General features: G+C 44.1%; 1 protein-coding gene across 2 annotated transcripts in view; it reads left to right on the top strand.

Annotated features, from left to right (window-relative positions):
• grm5b (glutamate receptor, metabotropic 5b) overlaps positions 1 to 14,785 on the top strand; it is a 51,574-nt gene that overhangs the window by 30,018 nt on the left and 6,771 nt on the right. For both annotated transcript variants that reach the window (XM_047161382.2, XM_053687125.1), the window contains 5 exons: positions 1,413 to 1,648; positions 5,216 to 5,462; positions 6,188 to 6,356; positions 8,784 to 8,910; positions 11,857 to 12,790. In XM_047161382.2, the coding sequence (XP_047017338.1) occupies positions 1,413 to 1,648; positions 5,216 to 5,462; positions 6,188 to 6,356; positions 8,784 to 8,910; positions 11,857 to 12,790 (1,713 nt within the window). The remainder of the gene's footprint in view (positions 1 to 1,412; positions 1,649 to 5,215; positions 5,463 to 6,187; positions 6,357 to 8,783; positions 8,911 to 11,856; positions 12,791 to 14,785) is intronic.

Genomic DNA, 14,785 nt, shown 5'->3' with positions numbered 1-14,785 from the left:
AAAAACAGGAAACGAAGGAATTTTGGGGGGAAATGTGAACTAGCAGCGCAAGGACGGGAAGCTGGAAGCAATGAACCAGGAAACCAAAGGAAAAAGGAAAACAGAAAAATAAGAGAAAATTGGAGATCTGGGAAACCAGGGAAGGCGGAGAACTGAAATCTGGAAAACTAGAAAATGGGAGTTAGTGACTAGGACGTCAGTAAAGGGGTTGGGGGTTCGAATCCCGACTCCGCCCTGTGTGGGCGGAGCTTGCATGTTCTCCCTGTGCTTTAGAGGTTTCTTCCAGGTACACCTGTGTCCTCCCCAAGTCCAAAGACATGCCTCGTAGGCATTTCCAACTTGAGTCCAGTCAGAACTCTGCGATGTCAGTGTAATATTATGTACACACACACACACACACACACAGTGCAGCTCTCCTCAATGAACCCTATGTGCATAATTTGTATAATCTTCATTTGTAATGAAGTCTATGAGCACAACCTCTCCAAGCCATTTTCTCTCTCTCTGTGTGTGTGTGTGTGTGTGTGTGTGTGTGTGTGTGTGTGTGTGTGTGTGCACGTTATCTCTCATACACAGACTTTAGTCGCTGGTGCTCATTTGCATATCAGGCCGTGTTGCTGCACATTAATTGGTCACCTTTGTTGTAACTGCTCACCTTGGAATGTCAAAACTCTTAAGAGGTGTGAGATCTCTCTCTCTCTCACACACACACACACACACACACACACACACACACACACACACACACACGGGGTACAGATGGCATCATCTTTTGCCCGACATGTGTGGTTGATGCCCTCAGAGTATGCTGGAGTGTGATTGGCTGCAGCTGTATCCATGACAACGGCATTTAGAAATATTGCAAGTGATACAACTGTGAACCGATTTACGGATTTGTGTGTGTGTGTGTGTGTGTGTGTGTGTGTGAACTAGATCATGTTCATAGGCAGTATTGGCTGGGAAAAGAGGGAATTACACTGCAAGATGTCAAAGGGAGGAGGGACTGGGGGAATGAGTGTATGTGTGAGAGAGAAAAAGGAGAAATAAATGAGAAGTGAGGGAGAATAAATACAAAAAGAGGAAGAAAGATAAAGATGTAGAGGTTGTGAATCGGATGGAGGACAAAAAAAAAAGGTGTGTACTGTATGTGAAAGAAGGAGAAAAGAGTCAACGAAATATATTTCTCGCTTGATCAGTTTCTGAACCTGTAACCACGCCGGCACGCCATCATCACCACCACCGGCCGATAAAATCGATTTCTCCGCCCAGCAGCACTCCCGGTGAGGTCCTTCCACTGACGTTATTACTCCAGCTCCATGTAGCTAGGCTTATACACAACTCTAACGTTAAAGGAAAACTTTACCCTGAATGATTTTTGCTTTGTCTCTTGTCTCCGCCCCTTCTCCTCCCAGTGACGGATGGGCGGACCGTTATGACGTGACTGACGGGTACGTGCGTGAGGCAGCAGGTGGGATCACAATAAAACTGCGATCCTTGGACGTGAAGTGGTTCGACGATTACTATTTAAAATTACGTCCTGACAACAATCTGCGCAATCCGTGGTTCCCGGAGTTCTGGCAGCATCGCTTCAACTGCAGACTAAAGGGTCATCCTCAGGAGAACCCTGACTACAACCGGACCTGTAGCAGTGAGTATACACACACACACACACACACATACACAAGCTATTTTTCTTTCACTTTGTTGTAAACATAACAGCCAGGTTTTCCTCTCATAGTCCGACTGATTACCCCCCGTGTACACGATCTATCTAACACACACGCGGTGATGTACAGTATGCGTGCACACTAGCTACGGAGCCATTGTTATGCTAGTAGAATCAGAAAGACGTGGGCAGGTGGAGGTGGGGGATGAGACTCATCGCATCTCTTGGCAAAGAGGTTCACTTATTTGTCTATTTATTCCTGAATATATTTACACATTAATGGAGGAGAGACAGCTTTTCATGTGATAATCACTGCCTCAGCCTATTTCGACTAAAAACCCTTATCAATAATGACACACCTGCCCCAGCACAGCTCTCACTTAGCTCAAAACCACTTTTAGTAGCCTACCTTTTTTCCAACCACACCGCGGTAAACTAACCTACAAACGACCAAAACGCAACTTAACCCAAACGTACTGCAATACAATCAGAGTAAACTCCGAAGACTTTTCTGTGTAAAATTTAACATGCACCTGCCTGGCCCAAACCAGTCAGATTCATCAGAAACCAATTTAATAACCTTTTTATTTTATTTTATTGCAAACCCTGTTCAATAATCGACAATTGACTTAAACCCAGTTCAATAACCCACAGTCAAAACTAGTTCAATAATGCAAACTCGAACATGGCTCAATAACCCAAACTCAACCCCAGTTCAATAACCCAAACTCAACCCCAGTTCAATAACCCAAACTCAACCCCAGTTCAATAACCCAAACTCAACCCCAGTTCAATAACCCAAACTCAACCCCAGTTCAATAACCCAAACTCAACCCCAGTTCAATAACCCAAACTCAACCCCAGTTCAATAACCCAAACTCAAAACTAGTTCAATAACCCAAACTCAAAACTAGTTTAATAACCTAAACTCAACCCCAGTTCAATAATCCAAACTCAAAACTAGTTCAATAACTCAAACTCAACCCCAGTTCAATAATCCAAACTCAAAACTAGCTCAATAGCAGACTCAAGCCCAGTTCAATATATCAAACTGAAGCCTAGTTTAATAACCCAAACTCAAAACTAGTTCAATAGCCGGCTCAACCCCAGTTCAATATATTAAAGCGAAGCCTAGTTTAATGACCCAAACTGAAGACTAGTTTAATGACCCAAACTGAAGCCTAGTTTAATGACCCAAACTAAAGACTAGTTTAATGACCCAAACTAAAGACTAGTTTAATGACCCAAACTAAAGCCTAGTTTAATAACCCAAACTAAAGACTAGTTTAATGACCCAAACTGAAGCCTAGTTTAATAACCCAAACTAAAGACTAGTTTAATGACCCAAACTAAAGCCTAGTTTAATGACCCAAACTAAAGACTAGTTTAATGACCCAAACTAAAGCCTAGTTTAATAACCCAAACTAAAGACTAGTTTAATGACCCAAACTGAAGCCTAGTTTAATAACCCAAACTAAAGACTAGTTTAATGACCCAAACTAAAGCCTAGTTTAATGACCCAAACTAAAGACTAGTTTAATGACCCAAACTAAAGCCTAGTTTAATGACCCAAGCTAAAGCCTAGTTTAATGACCCAAACTCAAAACTAGCTCAATAACCCAAACTCAACCCCAGTTCCTTAAACAATTAACATAGAACTGGCCCAAGCTCATCTCAGGAACTCACAGCTGGTTAAACTCAAGTCAGCAACCCAAAGTTTTGATAACGTTTTGGTTCTTCAGCAATCCAAAATAATAATGCAAACCCAGCACACATTCCTTTAATCCACAGTGGGACCAAAACATTTATGCTAACTCACAACTGGCACAAACACCGCTCATTCACTCGAACCCATTTCAGTTCCCAGTCTGATTTAAATAACCCACAGAGTCCATTTCAAAAACTCAAACCGTCCGCAATCATCTCCAAAACCCATGCCAATAAATTAGAATGAACCCAAACACCGTTTCAGTAAATGAGAAATGGCCCAAGCCCCTCTCATTCAAGCTCAGATCCATTTTAGCCATAATTAACCCACGATTCACCCAAACTCAAACCCATTTCAACAGCTGATAATTAGAATGAGTTTAAACTCACTTCAGTGAACCATAATGGACCCAAACACGTTTCAGACCCGGTCCAAAACGTTTCCAACGACATGTCTGGCCAAAAACCTTTAAACTAGATCAACAATTGTATACCTGCCTTTAAAAACCTCAATTAATAACAAATAACATGTCTCCAAAGACCTCTGTATTCACAGATCCGACTACACCGCGGCAGATTACGCTCTTTTATTCTTCATTTAGTGATTCCTTTTTCACCCAAATCAGCATATTACACGTAGAGTGCCTGGCCATTCTGTTCCCTTAACTCCTCTGCCCTCATTGCCCCTCTTTCTATGATATTCCTTTCTTCCTTAACATTCTCTCTCTCCTCCTCTGATTCTTTTCCGTTTCATTCTGCATTCATACCCGAAGCACATGACTGTTCGCGCGTCACATCAAAGCCGCACGGTTTCAAATAGCCCCATTTCAATAAGAAAAGAAGAGGGGGATATGAATGAAACGCAATTTGTGACCGCCAGTGAATTGCTGAATTTTGGTTTGAATGAAAGTGAGTGTGTGTGTGTGAGAGAGAGAGAGAGCGAGGGGGAGAGAGAGGTAGGTGTTCTGAGGTTAAACTCCAGGATTGTTCTGATGTAGTGGATGAGGTTGGGAAGGAGGAGAGTGTATCAGGACTTTGATACACACACTTACTCGACACACACACTCCTACACACTGAGCTGCAGTAGTCTAGCCTGCTATCTTGAGGGCAACTGATGCATCATATACATCTATGTTTCAATGATATGGAAACAGGAGTTGCCGTGAATGAGTGCGTTTTGAAAGCCGTAGCTGGAATTACAGTCATTGAGTTGATACACAAGAGTCTTGGGGGTCACTGGTATTCGTGTTTGGATGTATATGTTCACAGATTCTGTGGCTACCATGTTAAGCTGAGAGAATAGTTGATGTGCTTGATCTCCCTTCACTGGAGAGCTGCACCAGGACGAAATTCTCTCATTATTCATTATTATTATTAGGGGGAAAAAAGCAATTGGTAAGAAGGAATTACTGATGTGACATTGATCTGACAGGTGCTATAATTGGGTTTATATATATATATATATATATAGGTATTTTGGTGGGGTGCAAATAAAATTTCCCTGACTAATGACTCAGAAGAAGGACCTGAACATTTAATTACTATAGCAGCTGCATTTAATTTCAATGTTCAAGGCTGTATTAAGCACCAGGTTTGTCAGGAAAATCAAATGGACACCAAAGCCTTTGATCGGTTATAGCTTACAAATGTATGTATTTCCAGTGAATGCTAAATACTGAATATATATATATTTTTTTATCCAAAGTGACACTTGTCAAATGAATGGAATTACAATCCAAGCAGTGAGCTATTAAAGCAGAGCAGAATTTCAGCTGAGGTAGATACTTCACTCGCTGTCTCACAGACGTCTGTCCTTCCTTCTGTGTCTTCGTCCCGTCTAGAGCGAGATTCGCTTCGGCAGCAGTACGCTCAGGACACTAAGATGGGTTTTGTAATAAATGCGATCTACAGCATGGCGTATGGGCTTCATATGATGCAGAGAGCTCTCTGTCCTGGTATGGCGGGACTCTGTGATGCCATGCGGCCAATCGACGGTTCCAAACTGCTCGAGTTTCTCATGAAGACCAACTTCACAGGCGTCAATGGAGAGAACATCTACTTCGATGAGAACGGAGATTCGCCAGGAAGGTACGAAGAGCATTCAGTCAGTCAGTAGGTCAGACGCTGAGTCAATTCAGTCTAACTCACTTACTTCAGTCTGAGTCGAGTCGGTCAGTAACTGACTCAGTTACTGACTGACTCACTGGATCTCTGAGTCAGTTACTGACCGACTCGCTGGATGTCTGACTCGGTTACAGACCGACTCGCTGGATCTCTGACTCAGAGATCCAGCGAGTCGGTCAGTAACTGACTCAGAGATCCAGCGAGTCGGTCAGTAACTGACTCAGAGATCCAGCGAGTCGGTCAGTAACTGAGTCAGACATCAAGCGAGTCGGTCAGTAACTGAGTCAGACATCAAGCGAGTCGGTCAGTAAGTGAGTCAGACATCCAGCGAGTCGGTCAGTAAGTGAGTCAGACATCCAGCGAGTCGGTCAGTAAGTGAGTCAGACATCCAGCGAGTCGGTCAGTAAGTGAGTCAGACATCCAGCGAGTCGGTCAGTAAGTGAGTCAGACATCCAGCGAGTCGGTCAGTAACTGACTCAGACATCCAGCGAGTCGGTCAGTAACTGACTCAGACATCCAGCGAGTCGGTCAGTAACTGACTCAGAGATCCAGCGAGTCGGTCAGTAACTGGATCAGTCATTCAGTTGCTCAGTCAGTCACTAGGTTAATCAGTCACTCGGTCTTTTGGTCAGTCACTCAGTCAGTTAAGCTATATAAGTGTGTGTGTGTGTGTGTGTGTGTGTGTGCAGTTATGTGATCATGAACTTTAAGAAGATGGGAAAAGACTATTACGACTACACTAACGTGGGCAGCTGGGACAACAGCGGCCTGCAGATAGACGATGACGAAATCTGGCCGAACAAAGACAGCATCATTAAGTCGGTCTGCAGCGAGCCCTGCGATAAAGGACAGATCAAGGTCAGTGTCTCCCACACAACGAACACTTTCCCCTGTCTTATACCAACCACGTTATTCTCTGTGTTGACTTCTATCACAGTTTAAACACCAGAATCACCAGAAAAAAACTCAACCCCATTTAACACCTCCCTTCACTAACCACACCCCAATTAGCCCCACCCATAATGAGCTACTTCACTGACCCTGACTTTACTAAGCCTGCCGCTCATATAACCCTACACGTTAGTAGTTCAGCTCTTCCTTTCCTTCAGGTTCCGCTGTCTCTGACTCTCTCATTGTCATCGGGACTGAAAGCCTACATCATTACTCTAATTTAGTGCAGCAATCCAGGTGGTGTAAGATGAACAAATGTTGCTCAGGGTTGAAGAAAAATCCTGAAAGGAGGCTGGTGTTGGACAGAAAGGGAGAGAAGGATGTTAGAGTTTTCTTTCCCAGTGGACTTTCACACAGTGACAGAATTAGTGAAATGTCACTGTGTGCCTTAATGACATTTCTCTAAGTGGTTACAAAATGTCAGCTTTAAGTTCGACCTTGATTTATCACACATTAAATGGACTGATGAGTTCCAGCAGGCCTGCAGTGATTCACTTCGCTAAGCTCATTTAACACTTTCAGAGGTGACAAATTGGATGAAACTCTTTTTTTTTTTTTTTACATTTAGTCCAGCTTCAACCTGTAATTGGCTTCAGGGCTCCTTAATTAATCAGGAGCTCATGGAGAACCCTGGTCTGTTTACTGTTGCATTGAAGCACATGCATGCATTTGCTGTATCTATCTATCTATCTATCTATCTATCCATCTATCTATCTATCTATCTGTCCATCGTGTACTCCACTAATATTGGCACCCTTGGTAAATATGAGCAAAGAAGGCTGTGAAAAATTGTCTTTACTGTTTAACCTTTTGATCTTTTGTTCAAAAAATTCACAAAAATACTCTGCTCTCATGGATATCAAACAATCGCGAACACAACACGGGTTTATCCAAAAAAAAAAATCTTTGTTAAATGTAGGTGTGTAACAATTATTGACACCCTTTCAGTCAGTACTTTGTGCTACCTCGCTTTGCCGAGATAACCGCTCTGAATCTTCTCCTATAACGCCTGATGAGGTCGGAGAATACATGGCGAGGGATCTGAGACCGTTCCTACATACAGAACCTCTCCAGATCCTTCAGATGTCGAGGTCCACGCTGGTGGACTCTCCTCTTCAGTTCACCCCACAGGTTCTCTATGGGGTTCAGGTCAGGGGACTGGGATGGTCATGGCAGGATCTTGATTTTGTGGTCAGTAAACCATTTTTGTGTTGATTTTGATGTGTGTTTTGGATCGTTGTCCTGCTGGAAGATCCAACCACGGCCCGTTTTAATCTTTCTGGCAGAGGCAGTCAGGTTTTCATTTAATATCTGTTGATATTTGATAGAGTCCATGATGCCGTGTATCCTAACAAAATGTCCAGGTCCTCTGGCAGAAAAACAGCCCCAAACATTAAAGATCCTCCTCCATATTTAACCGTGGGCATGAGGTACTTTTCCATATGTCTACCTCTCTGTGTGAACCAGAAACACCTCTGTGTTTATTACCAAAAAGCTCTATTTTGGTTTCATCTGACCATAGAACCCGATCCCATGTGAAGTTCCAGTAGTGTCGGCACACTGAAGACGCTCGAGTTTGTTTTTGGATGAGAGTAGAGGCTTTTTTCTTGAAACCCTTCCAAACAACTTGTGGTGATGTAGGAGATTTCAGGTTGTAGTTTTGGAGACTTTCTGACCTCAAGACACAACTAACTTCTGCAATTCTCCAGCTGTGATCCTTGGAGATTTTTTGTCCACTCGACCCGTCCTCTTCACAGCGCGTTGAGACGATATAGACACACGTCCAGTTCCAGGTTGATTCATAACATTTCCAGTTGACTGGAACTTCTTAATTATTGCCCTGATGATGTTAATGAGCATTTTCAATGCTTGTGCTATTTTCTTATAGACGCGTCCCATTTTGTGAAGCTCAACAACCTTTTGCCGCACATCACAGCTATATTCCTCGCTCTTAACCATTATCAATGAATAAGGGAATTTGGTCTATGTGTTACCTCATATTTATGCCCCTGTGAAACAGGAAGTCATGGTTGAACAGTTTCCTATCCCTAGTCACCCAGGTGTACTAAAAAATGTAAAATATCAATGAGAATATACGTCATATATATTTTTTTTTTCATATGAATTCATAAGGGTGCCAATAGTTGTTGCACACATATTTAACAAAGATTTTATTTTGGATAAACATCTATGTATATATCTATCTATCTTTATTATCTCTATCCTTATAGTCCCATTCTGTAAGCCTTGTTGGTAAGCCGCCTTAAAAAATGCGTCGTGCTCCTCCTATTCATGTCTGTATCTCTCTCCCTGTCTGTCTCACCGTCTCCGTAGGTGATCCGTAAGGGCGAGGTGAGCTGCTGCTGGACGTGCACCCCCTGTAAGGAAAACGAGTTTGTGTTTGACGAGTACACATGCCGAGCCTGCGAACTCGGATCCTGGCCTACTGATGACCTCACAGGTACGGACACAGACGGACGGCCAGTAACGTGTGACGAATTAAAGTCAACAAAATGCCGGGGATTTGTTTGAATTTCGCTGACATTTCCACCCTAAGGGGCGTGGTTTCTTCCAGGATGACCCCGCCCCAAGCACGATGGCTCGCTGAATGCTTTGATGAGGATGAAAAGAATGTAAATAACAGGCTTTGTTTTGTGTTGTGCTGGGTTTTTATTTACTACGTAAGTAAAGTGTGTGTGTAGGTCTGAAGAATCTGTCCTCCTATACTGGGACATATTTGACTTGGCTGGTACACGTACGTGGACGCCATACTGCAGCCATGTTTCTGTCCTCATACAAGACAAGTATTTCAAGCATACACGGAGTTGCTCATAGCGCTATCCCAATTTTGGGATGCGATATAGCATGTAATATAGTGATGTAGCGAATTAAAAGTATGATACACTCGATATATACTCGCTTAGCTCCCAGGAACGAAGTGGGTTCATTAACGAAGTGGGTTCATGACGTTGTGCGCATAATTAGCTAAGGTATAACGAAATAAAACGCAAGAAGATACCGAACACGATCCGTACGATTGAAGTCAAACCGAATTTCCGTGATCAATGCGACTGTCACATGGAGGACTATTCACGCAGCCGTATATCGGCGATATACTAGACTGATATTAGACGCCGATGCTTGCCATCATCTCGTTCCTATATCGTCATGGTAGACTTTTGTTTAACGGCTAATGAGTTAATCTCTTCCTGCTTGTATGGTACATAGTATCACATTTAACAGCAAAGTAAAAAAAAAAAAAAAAAAAAAAGTCCGGATTTTCTATCCCGGATTAACCCCCCCCCCCCCCCCCCCCCCCATATGATATTATACGCTTCTACTCAAGAAATCTCAGAGGCGTGAACTACACCACGGAGAATTGAATCATCCGAACGTGGAGCAACGTACACTGCCGCGTAACCCGACTCTGAATACGAGTAACTCTCCCAATGTAAACACCGAGTTCAGTCTTGGACTCCGAATAAAGGCGTGTGTGCGTCTCTGTCTCTCAACATACAGGGAGAAAGAAGCTCTCTGTCTAAGTGCGTAAATCAGATTAGTGAAGTAATCTGTCCGGGTAGGTGTTTATCTGCATGGCTGGGTGTGTTGTGGTGTGTTTTTTGTGAAACAGACAATGAGAGAGAGAGACAGACAGGACAGCTTGTAAACAAATTGCTTTCGCGTCTCTTGGAGGCGAATTGTTTCATTTCACCGTGCGATTTTTCATTAGCCGTTTAATAAGGAGATGAATACACGAAGACGTGACATCTGTCGAGGCAGTTAATAAAGCAGAGATGCCTTCAGACAGACGGATTCTGTTCGGCTTACGAGATTTTCACATTCAGGTTTCGACGTGTTTTCATTTTCCTTCTGAGCGTCATTGCTTCACTTCATTTTGCTTCACTGAAGTGATGAATAATTACACAGTCGGAGAGAGAGACGATGAGAGAGAGAGACAGACAGAGCGACAGGTCCTACGTTTGGATATTTATGGTTTCTTCCTTATCAAGTGTAATAAGAACAGGAATAAATAACAACAAGAAGCAGCAATAGGTTAATAATGAATAATTAATGAGGTCGATGAATAATTAATTAGCGCACTGTTACACTGCAGAACTTATTCGCATTCATACTGCAGAGTTTTTAATATTAACGAAGAGCAACACCGCCACAAGCATCTTTCTCCGTCTCTCCGTCTCTCACCGCTTCAGTCTTACTCTCCCCAGTCTCTCTCTCTCTCTCCTTTCTCTCTCTGTGTATGTCTCAATCTAAATTCCTCTCTCACTGAACAAGTGAGCGGTGTCGAGGGCATTAATACGGATACCGTGGTTCCTAAATAAAGAGTAAAAGGCATGCTGTTATGGGAAAATAAAAACATTTACGGCGTAAACGTGAAGCGGCCCGACGTGAAGCACGTCCTAAAGTGTTTCATTCCTCTTATACGATTGCCTTTTTTTTTTTTTTTTTTTTTCTCCCATCCCATTGCACGTTTTATCCGTGGTATAAATGCTTTCATGGAAAATACAGCCGAGATAAATCGATGAACGTGTCCCCCGTCGTACGTGTTATGATCAGGGTTGCCAGATCTGCGCGACAAAAGCACCCCGACAGCCCAGGCACTATACGAAGACTTCAAATGCACGAGGAGGAGAACCTGTTCTCGTACGCCGGTTTCCTGTCTTAACGCTCGAGGGGGGTTTCAAGCAGAATGCAGGCTGATTGCACCTAAAAACAGACACGGACACATCTGTGTACATCTGGCCCTCTATCTCTCATCTTATCTATGCGTCTCAGGCACAGTTTTTCTCTTTCCTTTCTATGCCTTGTTGACTGACGTCTCCATCTGCCTCTCTTTCTCGATCTCTCAGTATGTCCTTATACATCTTCCTCTGTTTATTTATTTATTTATTTATTTATTTATTTATTTATTTATTCCCTACACTCTCTGCTCCGCTCCGCTCTGTTCTGCCTGTCTGCTTCTTTTCTCTACTTCCTGTCTCCTTCTCTGTGGTTTGGTATGTACGTACGCACTACTGTGCCGCCCCGTTATTATAATAGTGAAATAAATCATAAATAATAGACAACTTGTCAACGCTCGAGATCTCAGGCAGTGACGGACTGTCTCATCTTTCGCAGCGTGTACCGCTTGTGCGTCCTTCCCCAGAGGAAGAAGTGTTAACATTTGGCTATGAAAATACGCGAGTGCAGCTCTGTATCGATCTCTCATGGTAAACACAGTCTCTCGCTGAGCCTGTAGCTGTCAGACAGTTCATACGCTCTGTTTAGGGTGCGTAACCCGGCTCTGAATACACAGGACTTTCCCCGTTGTAAATATTGACGTAACTTTTGGACACTGGTTATGGAATAGATCAATAATCCTTGCGGTTTCTTCTCACGCTCTCTGCAGGTTGCGACCCGATCCCCGTCGAGTATCTGCACTGGGGTGACCCGGAGCCGATCGCGGCGGTGGTTTTCTCCTGCCTCGGTCTCCTCGTCACGTTCTTCGTGGCAGCCGTGTTCGTGGTGTACCGTGACACGCCCGTGGTGAAGTCGTCAAGCCGTGAGCTCTGCTACGTCATCCTGTTCGGGATCGGCCTGGGCTACGTCTGCACCTTCTGCCTGGTCTCTAAACCTCGCATCATTTCCTGTTTCCTGCAGCGCATCGGCGTCAGCCTGGCGCCCGCCCTGAGCTACTCGGCTCTCGTCACCAAGACCAACCGCATCGCTCGCATCCTGGCAGGCAGCAAGAAGAAAATCTGCACCAAGAAGCCACGCTTCGTGAGCTCGTGCGCCCAGCTAGCCATTTCCTCCTTCCTGGTCCTGGTGCAGCTCGGCATCATCGTCACGCTGCTCGTCCTGGAGCCACCGGACGTCGTCTTCCACCATCCGTCCATCCGAGAGGTCAAGCTCATCTGCAACACTAGCACCCTGGGCGTGGTCGCGCCGCTCGGCTACAACGGCGTGCTCATCCTCAGCTGCACCTTCTACGCGTTCAAGACGCGCAACGTGCCGGCGAACTTTAACGAAGCCAAGCACGTGGCGTTCACCATGTACACCACGTGTGTCATCTGGCTGGCGTTCGTACCCATCTACTTCGGCTCGGACTACAAGATTGTCACGACGTGTTTCTCCGTGAGCCTGAGCGGCACCGTAGCGCTCAGCTGCATGTTTGCACCGAAGGTCTACGTCATCCTGGCCAAGCCTGAGCGCAACGTGCGGAGCGCCTTCACCACCTCTACAGCCGTGCGCATGCATGTGGGGCGGGGCAAAAGTACGCCGCCGCCCACCAGCAGCCTAGCCAACTTGTGGAAGAGACGCCCCTCATCCGGGGACACGCTCAGGTTAGACACTGTGTGTATATATATATGTGTGTGTGTGTGTGTGTGTGTGTGTGCGCGCACCATTCCAGTAAGTGCTCTGCCACTCGAGTTAACCTGTAATGTGATTACACTAATAAATGTGTAGGACACACACACACAAAATTAAGTGCCCATCAAAATACAGTCGTTTATTAGAGCTTTAGATAAAAATAGATAGATGGACAGAGAGAGAGAGAGAGAGAGAGAGAGAGAGAGAGAGAGAGAGAGAGAGAGAGAGAGAGAGAGAGAAACACGGAGAACAGATGGTGAGACATATGTGATTGTGTTCTTGTGACCTACATGTTGTATAGTTTTGGACACAGTGGACCGATAACCATAAGGCTGTTCTGTTCTGTGACGTCTCTGATTGGTTACTCGTTTCAGTATCACTGTCTGTGGGGGGGACAACAACAACAACATCCTACAAACAATAACGTGTAAATAAATGACGGGATGTGACGAGTTTGTCTGGAGAACTGAATTAACGGAAGACGACACGGACCGTAGATATAACGATCAGAACGAAGTCGCTTTTTTTGAGATACCGGATGCGGTGAAATTCGCCGTAGCGTTATTCTATAGACGCCGCCCTGTATTTTTTGCGAGCTTTAAGGGCTTCTCGGTTGTCCATCCGTGGGGGACGAAGTTCTACATAGAGGACCCTTACAGCAGGTTTAGGAGGGGAAGATAACTTAATTATCCTGTGGATGACTGCATCAAGAGCGCTTGAAGAATGACCTCTGAAATGAAACAGGAAGTAGAACACGGGTCGGTTTCCTGTCGCTTAGGGTTTTTTTAGCATTCTGTTTCCAACGAGAAGTAAAAATGGGGGAAAGGGCAACTTCGATAAGAGCGAGAGAGAGAGCTGTGCGGACGAGAGAAAAGTGAACGAATTGACAAAAGAACCCTTGTCTGAGTCAGCGTTCGTTTAGATCAACGTGTGAGATCTCATTAATGGAAAAGAGTCCACGTTTGTTTTCAATTTCCTTCACTGTCTCTTTATGTATCAGCACTCTTCTGCTCATCTCTCTCTCTCTCTCTCTCAGCCTCTATGGCACTTTCTCTCTCTTTACAGCGGTTCAGATATTTTCAAGCACTCAATCAACACTACATGATAAAATCCACATGTTCATAATGAGATAAGTCGTAACTAACGAGGCTAATTAACCCCAAAGGAAGCAGAGAGATAGAGAGAGAGAGAGAAATAAATAAATATAGCCCTATTATTGCATTTGCAGCTCCATGCCAATTCATTCAAATAAATGATCATGACCTTTTCCTAAACCCAGAAGAATAAAAACAAGACACGCAGATTAAAAAAAAAAAAAAAACGTGAATCAAACGACAATGAAATATCCTCGTGTCTCAGTCAATCTGCTTAACACAACTTGAAAAATATCGCTGGATAGACGGATGAATGATGTTTCCAATATGTCAACTCTTTCTTATTTCTTCTCATATTGTTAGGCAGGTGTCTCGAACCTCCCACTTCAGTTAAACTTCTATTACGTGCCCTAGACTCAACCGAAACACGTAACCATAACAACGATGACATAAACAGTTTACGTCCCGTCAGTATGTCTTCTTTTAATTACACACGCGTTTCGTCTACGGCAGGTGGAAATGTTTGACTAAAAAGACAAAACACCAGACAAAACACACAACATTCACCTAGCTGTAACCATAGCAACAGTCATAATATGTGAGGGGGGAAAGGCGCCAGCTAGATGCGTCCCAGTAGCGGGAATTAGTGTATACGACAGCGCTACTGAATACTCGATTCCGATTCTGATTGGTCAGAAAGGGTCGATTCATTTTCTATAACAGCAGCTGTGACAGTAGTGCAGGTTTATATCAATGTGCTCGTTCTAATACGTTGCTGTTCCTATGGTAACGGCTTACACAGGGGACTTAGATGGCGAACACTCCAAAAACACAGCAGAAAAACGTGTGTAATTATTCATATGGGTTTATTTA

Source organism: Ictalurus punctatus, chromosome 17 (genome assembly GCF_001660625.3).
Source record: "Ictalurus punctatus breed USDA103 chromosome 17, Coco_2.0, whole genome shotgun sequence".
Lineage (NCBI taxonomy): Eukaryota > Metazoa > Chordata > Actinopteri > Siluriformes > Ictaluridae > Ictalurus > Ictalurus punctatus.
Note: the sequence above shows the minus strand (reverse complement) of the source record. Positions and strands in the feature narration are given on the sequence as shown.